Here is a 12,270-nt window from a genome sequence, read left to right as displayed (position 1 = left end):
TGAGAAAGAAAAGGCAGCTCTGAGCCTATCTACCTGCTGTTCAGACAAGCACATTATCTTAAGCCTCTGAAAACTGAATAGCTAGAAGCATTCTCATTTGAGGCACCTGGCTGGTCTGTTTTAATCACCTGCAGCATTGCAGATTAAATCAAAACAAATTCCTGAGAAAATACAATTAAGCGTTAGTAGTGGCATATGCATTTTGGATCTTTCCGTTTCATATTACTTCCAAACATGCACTGTCAATATCAAACATATAAGGCAGAGGTTTATGAAACACAGCAGCAAAATAGCTTCTCACCAAGTAAAACTCCTATTTTCAAATGGAAACTGTAGTCACAGTGATCCTCACAATCAGAGGAAGAGGGAGAAAAACATTCATAAGTTGGTTTCTTTAAAAACAAGAATATATATTTCTTTTTTTGGCATCCCTGTCTCAGCTTTAGTGATGCACAGTTACCTTGCACTGAACTTTCTTTCCTAAGAGTATTGTTGTCCTGAAGTTGTAAGAGCTGGCTATTAGTCTGCCCAGCTGCAGGCAATTAAGTTTAACTTTTGTGGAATGGGCTAGTTTTGAAATATGTATTTGACACCATGATTACTCTTGGCCTGTTCTAAAAAGAGTGGTTTTGAATCACACAACACCAGCATTTATCTGAAATGCCTTAGTACATCATGCCCAAAATTCCAAAGTTGAAGCAACTATCATTTCACAGATTTGTTTTAAAATGTAATGTCTTCCAAGATGCTAAGACAAATGGACATTACAAATCTCATTCAAAAAGCAACAAGGTCAAAGTTTCCAGATATAACCAGAACACAATGCAAACAGAAAACTTATGACAAGTGACACTCGACAGAATGGCAAATGATCTTATTTCTTTTCACTTGGGTGTAAAAAATCCATTGCACCAATGGCACTGCACCTTCAAAACTTAAGTGACATGATCAAATGTTCTTAAGTACTAAATAACCACCATTCCCTCCTGATGACAGCCCTATGTTATACAGATGAAAAAATGAAAAAGAAGGGATCAGGCAGTCTTTGTGTTCTGAACATGCCTGATTTAGACTACTTGACTTTATCATACAAGACCTTTATCTTTTTTCTAATAAAATAATATATTCCCAACTAAATTCTCTGAATTTTTACCAATACTGTCCCCTTAAACAAAAACAGTTTACCTTCACAACTCTAATTTCATATTAATTAAACTATGTCCCCTAACTTAATTACACACAAGTGTGAAAATATTTACTGTATAATGCCAAATCAAAGGATAATTTATGCTTCAGTTTTATACATTTATAAAAAAATCCAGACATAATTAAATTTTTCTTGTTGCAACACGATTTTCTTAACTTTTTATCTGAGATCTAACAAGCTTACCGACCTCTGCTGCACCTTCCCCAAAGCAAGAGGCTCCATTTCCATAATGCAGTAACATTATTCAAGCTTTTCCAATGAGATGTAACGTGGAATCATTTTCACATGCATTACACTCAACCATAAACGTTTTAAAGAAAGGTGTAATCAATCATGTAATACAAGACTGTGACTCTTCCAAGGGGCTCTATTAACTCTGCAAGTACTCAGAGTACAGTTTCAGTCAGATCACAGAGCTTGAATATCCCTGTTACTTTGTTGAGCATTAATTAGATTGCTTATTCTAAAAAGTAGTCAATGCATTAATTTATATTGAAGTGGCATTCATAGTAATTCTGCATTATTGCACATAATATTGCAATAATATGACCTTTTAGCATGCTTATTGCTTATGAAAATTTTAAAAGACCTTCTCACTAGACATATTATGTATATTAAAATGTCACTGTTAATTATGGCATATATACCTTGATTCCTAAATTTGATCACTCTGAAAACAATCACTGAAAGCATTCTCTGCACTGACACAGCCTTGTAAAATGTGTTATTTACAAAAGCAGGCATGAACAAACTTCATAGAGAGACAAATATTTGACTTTTCTTTGCCGAAAGAGATTGAGAGACAGTAAGACAGAGGCACAACCTTAGAAGCAAAATGTGCAGAAAGAAGTGTGGATACTTCACTATTTTAACAACATAAATAAAAACAGAAAAGTGTTAAGGATAAAAGCTGGCTTATTTATCCAAGGGATAGTACAACCTTCCTTCCAATTTGTAACTACTTTCCAAGTATTACTGTACCAGTGCTAGTCAGAAGAGTGTAGCAATTTTTTGACTCTTTCGCTAGAGGGCTCTTTAACTTTGAACAAAACCTCAATTTTTACAACCCAGGAAATGACCTGGAAGTTAATGAATGAATACAAAGTGTGGAATACTGAGGAACACATGAAACTGGGTTTGCTCTCATGTTACTTGACTGAGAAACAGAGATCACTGATACAATAGTGATACATTGTTTGCCTATAAATACTTTAGGACACAGTAATATTTGCTTCTTTGTTCCATTTTAGCTTTGATAGCAAGTTCTTTTTACAGAACACCTCCCTGCATTTTCTAGCTGTTTTATTAGCACACTTTTTTGAATTCGAATATCTGAACAGGAGAAACTTGAAATTCTCCTCTTAAGCAAACCACCTTCCCTGTTGAGTTCTGGGATAATGTCTCTAAACCTATACTGTACTGAAATACAGTTCACCTCCCCGGTAAAGACCCCATTTTCTAAAACTTCAACTCTGTAATTAACATTGTACACTTTTAGACAAATCTTTGAAAATTCAAGCATTATTTGGTATGATTTACATCTGTTTTAGCAGAACCAAGCAGAAAGAAGAAGGAACTGTGTTCTTGCATTTGTTCACATTTTTAGGGGGCACTTTGTTAGTAATTTAAAAATAAAGGATTTAAATCATATACCTCATACAGTGTATATAAAGTATTTACTGTTTCTTGAGACCTACTAGGTATGGTCAGACTCATTCCTACACCTAGGGAAAAGACAGGCTCATTTGTTAAACTTTCATTTATTTTAAGAAATGTGATACTGCCACCCTTCTTTTCTGTGGGGTTATGATTCAACTTATACACTACACATTGTTTTTTAAACTCAGATCGGAGATTTTTGCCAAAAAATCCCAGAAAGACACATATCTCTGTATGCATAGAAGAAGAAATTCATATTGGTACATTAGCAAGCATAAGTGAAAGTTTGCAGCTTTCTCTCTGCACTTTTGCCTTTTTTAATTTTCAGTGAACTTCACCTTCAGTAAGAAAAAAAACTGTTGTAACTTTTTACCTGTGATCCTATCACGTTTGGAGAGGGTGCCGTGGACTGTTGCTGCTGCTGATGGTGATGCTGCTGTAGCTGCTGTAGTGGTTGTGGCTGTGGTGTCTGTAGTTTGTTTTCTGACTGTGCCAATGGCTGTATTTGAAATTTACTGTCTGGTTGTTCCTGCTTCACTATCAAATTCTTTCGAAGCTGTTCCACCACTCTTTTCTACCAGATAAACAAAATCACAAACAGAAATGATGACAGTTATTTAGCTGCACATACAAAATAATAACACCTAAAGATAAATTCATTTAGTGTAAATAAGGAACTGCTCAGAAGCTTAGTGGGATTTCTCTTTTTGGAATTTTAAGTATTGGTGTTATCTAATAAAATTGTCAGTGTAAAATTGCCCACAGAGGAGTATTACAGCCCAGAAAAGTGATCTCACTGCTCTTGTAGAAACCCACTGGCCAAAATTCAGCCTATTCACAAAACACTGCAAGACCTTGGTAACCTATACATGATTCCACGAGCTTTGACTCCTTCAAACATGCACCACTGCTAACCAGTGACAAGAAAGAACTTTGGGTTGAAATCACCCAGCTGACTTCAAGGCAATAGGCATGTAATTATGTACCAGGCACTGAAATTGATAGAGAGACAACCAATTTGAGTGCAGAGTGGGGATCAGGAAGGGCATGGATGCATGATCCTTCTGTTCAGTATTACTGTCACCTGAAAAACAATCAGCGAGGGCTACCTACATGGGACAATGGCACAGATCTATTTCTTCCAGCTTACAGGCTTCCTATTACATTTTAGATTCCAATAAAGTCTGAAATTATTTTAAGAAGAGGTTTCTTCTCTTGGTAGCCATTGTGGATCTTTAGACAGCAACAGGATTTAAGAGCACACCAGGTGACTTGCAGCATAAGATACACGTTATCTGCATGGATAATAAGGGCTCACAATTTATGTTCATATCATACTTCAGTGTGGACAACAGTGAAAACACTATGAAAGTTTTTATACTTTCTGCAGGCATGAGCAAAAATGGTTAATTTTACCTACACTCTAACCACTCCCAAATTTGGACAGCTCTAAAAAGATTTAGCTATATACCTAAGCCCCTATGATCAAGAGCATATGCACAGTCCCAATCAATTACAGAACAAGGCTGTCTTTGGAAAAGAACAATGACATCAACAAGCATGGGATGGGCTGAACCAAGAAAGCTCTGGTGGAAAAAGGAATGATGAGGAAACCACTACCAGAGTCATGTGCTGACAGTGGATTGCCTGAAGAAGTTGTACTTGTATGGAAGAAAAAGTTAAAAATAACCATTTTGACAACACCAAATACTTCGATATTTTTGTTTTGTTTGTTTTGAAGCATTAGTATTCAGACACCATACTAAACATAGAGATGGAGAAAAAAAACCAAAAATCCAGCTATTTACTACAACTGGAAGAATATTTTCCTCAAATTGCATTCACACATGGTTATGAAATTCTGAGCTAACAAAATATCTGTTTTCCTCATTTTGTGGATATACAGTAGACTTTTGGTTTTAAGTATCTTGCTTATGATGAGCTAAAACAGCACAATGCCTCACACAAGTAAGTGGGTACCACTAGCCCGAGGAAGATAACAAAAAGGGCAGGTTCCCAAATAGGCAGATTTGAAAACTGGAACTTTAAAAATAAATAAACAAATAAACCCCACAAGCAACAAACTCCCCATCCCTGTTTCATAATGTCAAAATGTGTGAGTTCACATGATTGACCTTTTAGCAAAAGACTGAATTCACCAACTTGAAGGTACAGAAAAAGGACTGCCTGGCTTTTACAAAACCCACAGCCCTGCCTGAGGATGCCTGCTCAGCTCTGACAAGAGAAACACAGGCCCAATCTCGCTGAAAATTCAGGGAGTTATTAAAGGACAGCAGCCTGAAGGAACTATTTTACCCTGCATCCAGTGAAGTGCTAAAAGCTGTCAAAGCCTAAAAGCTGCAAATTGTTTGTTCCCTTCTGAAACAAGGATAAAATAACAGAAGTGTAGAAGGCATTTCCCTAATTCAGATATTTCACAGTTTTAAGTGTCCCGTTTGTATCAGCTTGCTCATACAGTATATGCAATAACTGAACCATCATTTAAAACTGCTTTCTGAAAAGATCAACCGTGTTAACATGCAAATCAAAGTGCAGTGTCAGCAAGCAGATACAAGAGCTGAAAACACATTTCCAGAAAGTAACCCAAGGGGGAGGAGAGAAAAAGGCAGTGAAGAGGAGAGGAAATAAAGCAACGTACTTTTAGAATACCTGCCAAAAAATGGACTGCACATACACTACACAGGAGGCTAAAGAATTACCATACCCAGCATGAACAGGAAGGGACTTTTAGTCTTCCACAGCTGCCAGTATGAAATTCAGGGATAATGATGTTCTTCTACTGATTCCCTGACTGGAGGAAATCAGCAGCAAAGGCCCAAGAACGAATTTCCATCTTGTTCTTTACAATGGGAGGAACATTGGTGAAAAGATTAAAAAGAAGAAAAAAAAAAAAAAAAAAAAAAAAAAAGGAGAGAGGAGAGCAGGGGAGCAGGAGAGAGGTGAGTCACATGGCATTCATACACTGCCTGTCCCACCCCTGGGCCTGAACCACAGCCCGCAGAGATGGGGTAAAACAGGACTGAAGCACAATTTGTATTAGTGCCTTGTGCAAAAACCGAGGCTCAGCATATTTGGCACAAGATGGATAACGTGAGTGGAAAAACGCTCTGGAACTCTATCCTGTTGGAGGCTGCTGAGAGCTGCCTGGCAGCAGCATATCCTGCCATCCATATCCATTATGCAGATATTAAATTGGAAGAAACATCTAATGCTTTTAAGATTCAGAGAGTAAAACTGAAGTTTGCACTGCATGCCAATAGCTTACGCAGTTTAATAAGCTGCTTCTACCAACTGTCAGTAAAAATACCACACTGAAACTACAGAAATCATTTTACTATCTGCAAGACTGTTGGGATTATCTGTTTGTTCGCAATTATCAAGAGAGACAGTCTGAACAGCATATTTCAAAGTCCATGACTGAATTAGCAAAACCAGCCGAGTGTCTGAGGGTGGCAGCTACACAGGGCCTGGGAGCAGGTGTCGCATTTCAGCGCTGCCGGTGCACGGCTCGGCGCAGGCCGCGGCTCTGTGCTCGCAGCGCACGGCTCCTCGGCAATCCCGCGGCACTGCCGCTCTGCAGCCGCACAAGCGCCCGGCACGCCTCTGCCTGCAGCAACCTGAGCACAGCCCCCCTCCTCCAGCAGGGAATTAATGGCAGGGTGCTATCAAACAAACTCTTGTTTACTGTCAGACTTCATTAACACTGTGTTTTAAAATTGTTCCTCCGTTATTTGACTGTTCTTAATCAATTTTAAAGACAGTTTGTGCTGCAGAAAGTATGTCTGTATGACAGATTTGCCAAGGCTGACATCAAGTCCTAGCTGCATGTCTTACAGACTGAATGCCAGTCAGCTTCAGGTGTTCTAAAAATACCACAGAATTCTTAAGAAATATTCCTAATTCTTTAAATGTAATCATTGCTATTTTTCTTTCCCACTCCTATTTAAGAATATTTAATTCTTTAAATCTGACAACTTCAACATTTTAAATTGAGATTAACTCAATCACAAGTACATTATCATGCACACAACATAAGTTTTCTACATGTCTTAAAGCTCTAGTTCTCCTCATATTCCTAGAATAGTGTCTTTTCCTGCCATAATATGAATGCATGAAAAGCCTTTGTCGTTCAAGTTTATTGAACCCTCCTCAAAACGGAATGCCAATCCTGTCTTTACATCCACGATGTGAAAGAATTAATAATCTTATCCTTTCTTCCAAACTGTATTCTACCCAAAAGGAACTGCCAGCCCTATGCAATGGTTACTATCAGACTCCTTGCAAACCCATTTGTCGAACAGTGCCCTGTAACCACACTACATCATCTCAGAGCTCTTGCTGTCTTGACATCTTTATCGCTAATCTCATCAGGAACCGTTCACACCACTGAGTTCGGAGCCCCAGACATCTTATATGACCCTTCCTTAAAGTTAATAATTGCAATCAATATTGTGACATTTTGCTATACCACTTTCTCATTCATGCCACAGGCCAGATCCTAACACAGCATTGGAAGATTATTTTGGTTTGATTAAGTGGAAAATAGATCTTCTTGTTCATGTTTCTGTGCCAAAAGACATCTCCACGCTCATATAAAAACTACCACGAATATGTTATAGGATAAGCAAAGTACTTGGAGCAAACTTAAAACTAAGTACAGTTTAAGGTTTTTATCCTTATTAGCTAAGCTATATTTCCTTTTTAATCAGTCAAGCAAAAAAATAGTTCTCTCAGCGTATATCTCTTTTAAAAGTACTACACCCCTGGTTGCATTTGATGACACATTCTCCTCTTCTTTCAGGAAACATGTTCAGAAAAACACCTATGTCTAAAGAAAGGTCTGCTTTTCAACTTCAAAAATCAATTAAAATATAAAGATATTTTAAAAATGAGAGAGTAAACCAGCGTACTAAATAACCTTGCAACGCATACACTTCATACCACAAAACCACAGCTGATGTGGTTTGAACTGCTCAGCTGCCTGCCAGTGACAGGCTTTCTTGCTGTCCCAATCTCAGGAAGTCAGCTATTATGGATCCTCTGTTACCTGTGCCCTCTAGTGACCAAGATGATCTCTGGGATATAAAAGCTTCCTACTCCTGCAAGTGAAACGGTTAAGATGAAGCACTGATTTCAAGTATGCTCCAACTTGGAAGTGGGGAGGATGGAAGGAATTTCACTACTCTGCTGTCTTCCTCTCCAGCCTCCCTTCTCCCTGTCAGTTCAATAGCCTGTTCTATACCCGAATGGCAGAAAGAAGCTAAAAGATTTTGTTAGTCTTTAACCTGCAAAGAGAGTGCATTTTAGGAATAGAATTTGGGAATGGAAAGATTGCAAGCAAGGAGAGCAATTGCACACTCATTTACTGCTTTAAGATGGTATCTAAAATTTAAAATAGTGAAATCCAATTATAGAAATTGATGACGCAGAATCTACACCAGTAATGAAAAAAACCCGTTTGTACAAAGCAGCTTGAATTACATTCCATTGAAAGAATGATCTAAGGACTATAGAGATATTTTCAGCTATTTCTGTGGTTTTCCTGTATTTTTATGGAATTCTGCGCTTGTGGCGGTACTTCACTTATAGCTAGATAAGCTAGATCTTCCTATCAACTAAATCTAAGCCAACTAAATTAGAAGTAATTTTATTTCCAGAAAAAAGAGTGCTACAATTTCCTACTTCTTAAAGGTGATCAAAATAGCACCTATATCATTCAGTCAGAAAAGGCTCCCCCTGAGCAAGAGGTGCTTGAATGCTGAACGGAAATGTAGCTGTGGGACTGGGAGGCCACTTCCACCTCATACTTGAATCATCATTACTGAAATGTGCACTATTTCTTTTTATAGTTGAAAAACATGGACTTTTTATAAGCTTTAGTAAAAATACATTACCCAGTCAATGGTTGCATTGCCAACACTCTTGTAAGTGTCCGAAGAGCATGTGCTGCTTTCAGCTCACAGAAAACAGATAAAAGCAGCACAAAGACACAAGGACTTCTGCATCTCTAAAAGAGGTTGCAGAGCATGTGAGGGCAACTGAATGCTTCTTCTCCCTCTGCCATGATGGTCCTGTAGGATGAACTTACAATACTGATGAGCACTAGAGATGAACCACTTAGTTTTGGTACCCCCCAAATTCATGAGTTTGCTTTGCAGTCTTAGTATTTTTTATACAATTTCTGATTATGGCATCTGGTACCTTGAGTAAAATGGAATTTACATAAAATTTAATTTCATAAAAATCTTCTTTAATGTTATGTGAGATAAATATTATTAGATAGTGTTGGAATGATGTGAAAAGTATTTTTGTCATTAAAAATGCTGGTAGACTTACCACAATTATATTTTAAATTAATTCCTACAGATGTGATTCTGAAACAAACACACAATTCAAACATGAAGATACAAATTTTGAAAGAGATGCTGAATATTTCTTTTATGAAAGAGAAACACCACTTAAAGCTACTAGAAATCATTCAGAAGTGGATTATGACAGTTCAGAAAATAATGTTCATTCCTTCATTCTTAACAGGGGAGAATGTTCAAATTTTTTAATTTAAAAACATAGCTAGAATTATAAATTAAAATTGTCAAAAATAGCTGTTGTGCTATTCTGCTTCATGTGACTTCTTGATTGCTTTATTTTCAGTACCATGTCTTTTACCATTTGCAGCACCACAAGACCAATTAATTTTTGGAAGGGAATGCTGTACTGTGAAATGCCTTATGCATCACTGTCTTCTTGTTTTAGAATATTTCCTCTTGCACAAAGCAGAGTACAGAGAATGAACTGGTAGAGGCAGTACACATACAATGCTTTCCTGCAGTTTACATATTAACTAAGTGTAATATCTAGCTTCTTACCCCAGCATGCATGTTAACAGAAAGAAATTTGCAAGAACAGCAACAAGAATTAAACAATGAAGCAATTAATGAATGGGGAATTAAGTGTGTGACAACTGGCAAAACAGAACAGGAAAAACAGCTAAGTGCTGTACTTTGAATGCAACTAAGGAATCATGAAATTAAAGGCATTAAATTTTTTGTTTGTTTGTTTTTTTCATTTGACAAGGTTTGACAAAGTTTGTCCTTTGGCTTTAGGTTTTTCTCCTTTACAGAAATACTTCCAAGTACAAATACAAACTGGTAAAAGGATATGGGGACAAGCTCAATGTGAAGAAATTTAAGAATTAAACTGCTGACTACACTGGAAAAGGTGCTCATTTTAATTTTATCTTGCCCATCTTACTGTTCTATCCCCATTTGTCTATTTCACGGAGCAAAAAAAAATTCTTAAGGGAAAAATAAAAAAGCCATTTAGACACAGTTTCAGAAATGAAACAAGAGTTCTGTACTTCAATATAAAAAAAAGTCTGTATTATCTCCAACTGAACCCAGTTTACTAGAAGCATGTAATGCAGTCTTATAAACTCTGTTGTAGACTGAAGCCTGCAATATAAAATCTCAGAACAGAAAATACTGTGGGTTATTATTCTTATGCAAGAGAACACACAGGAACAGCTGCCCCCATGGGAAAGCCATTTGCATCTATACACAGTAGCTGTTTACTAAAGCTAAACACCTCTGCCAGGCCAGTCCCACTGTTTCTCTTTTCCTACCTGTGATTTACCTCATAACATGACATCCTTTAAACTGAATTTGTCTGCATTAAGCAGGTAAAGTAGAGCAATTTAAATAAGTAAACTTATTTCATGTTTTAGAAACAAACAACCTAAAGAGAAGTATACTTTTCAATCTGGTAATTCCTTATATTTTGAGTAACTAAAAGGGAAAGAATAGTCATAAAGTAATTTTACAACATACTACTGTACATTTTAATGTGCACAGTATCATGGTCCTTGACTAAAATTTAGTCAGCTTCAGCAGGGTTCTTGTGCATCCTACAGCTATTCTCATGATTGAATCACACCTCCTCTCTTCTTCACGAAAGGAAACACACATAGTTCATGCTCATGTGCCTCAGGCATGATCAGAAATATCAAGCAAGATGACTAGTTTTACTAAATCACATAATAGAAATGCATTCTTTTGTGAACAGAAAGATGTGGATACTCAAATTCTATCATCCAACCTCCTATTGACAACTCTGATTTTGGTAACCACATCTAATATTTCTTTTTCATACTTGCTTTACAAATGCCACAAATTAACACCAGCATTTTCCCTGTTGTCAATTAAATACTGTTTAGTGCTAATTCAATTAAAACCTATCACTAATCACATCACAGTTCACTGGTGATCCCTACTTCATAAGCAGAATGAGCAAAAAGTCACAGCTTTACCCCACCCAAATGAGAGATTTTTCTCTTCTTCCCAGTAATGTGAACAAAATATCAAATACAGGTGTTCTGTTCAGCTAAACATACCTGCTGTCCTATTCTCCTTAGTTAACCAAGGACAACCAAAACAAAGAAAAATGCCTGCTTCACAGAGAAGACATCAAATTAAATCACTGCAGAAGCTCCAAGCTGCTGGCCTTCAATTGTAACAAGGCTTGTGGACCAGGCAACAGTGACCTGAAAAATAATGCCATGGTTCTTCCTTGCCCTCCCAATTTAAATGGTATGGGGAGAGGAACTATGTTTATCTTGGCACAAAAGATGCATTGCTAAGTATGGCTAAAACTACTCAACAACTGAAGATTTGCTGAACTACCACTGCTCTTAAATTAAAACACCCAAACATGGGCATTGTCCCAAAAGAATGGAAAGCTACCATTTTTCTTGAGGGATTCAGAGGTACTGGAGACAATTCAAAGGAAGACCACAACCATAATCAAGGATCCAACAAACTATGCTGTGTAATGTGAAGCTTACTGAGGCTTCCCATATCCAGTTTATTGAGAGGCTACTCACTAAGTACAGATATTAACATATAGAAAATAACTCCAATTATGGGAGAATTTTTTGCTTCTCTAAGAAATGTAAAATGATGATTCTATATCTGCAAGTTAAAGGTAGACAAATTCAACCTAGAACAAGATGCAGATATGGTTTAATACTGAACCAGCCTAACATGAGAAATAATGGCCTACCATAGTTAAAAATCTCTAGAAAAAGGGTATAAAACTTTCCAAAGGAAATGCTTCATCTGAGTTTTGGAGCAGACTGTATAGTAGATGTGAGGGGGAGAGGGATCTGGGACTTGGGAAGCCTCTGCTCATTCTAGTCTCTTACAATGGACAGTGCAAGCACTATCACTGTTCCCAGCACGCTTCTCCAGCACTGAAACTCCACATAAAGACAGCCTTGCTTTTCAGAACATGAACACGTCCAGAGGCACAAACAACCAGATATACTCAAGGTTCTTTTTTCACCTTCTTCTGAAACACAAGATACTGGCCACAAGTAGAGAAAAAGA

General features: G+C 37.2%; 1 protein-coding gene across 16 annotated transcripts in view; it reads right to left on the bottom strand.

Moving 5' to 3' along the window:
- The window catches only part of PHF21A (PHD finger protein 21A), a 125,395-nt gene that overhangs the window by 22,703 nt on the left and 90,422 nt on the right, over positions 1-12,270 (bottom strand). For all 16 annotated transcript variants that reach the window (XM_079308516.1, XM_079308522.1, XM_079308517.1 and 13 more), the window contains one exon: positions 3,240-3,440. In XM_079308516.1, the coding sequence (XP_079164642.1) occupies positions 3,240-3,440 (201 nt within the window). The remainder of the gene's footprint in view (positions 1-3,239; positions 3,441-12,270) is intronic.

This window comes from Erithacus rubecula, assembly GCF_903797595.1.
Source record: "Erithacus rubecula genome assembly, chromosome: 6".
NCBI lineage: Eukaryota > Metazoa > Chordata > Aves > Passeriformes > Muscicapidae > Erithacus > Erithacus rubecula.
This window is presented reverse-complemented; position numbering and strand designations above follow the sequence as displayed.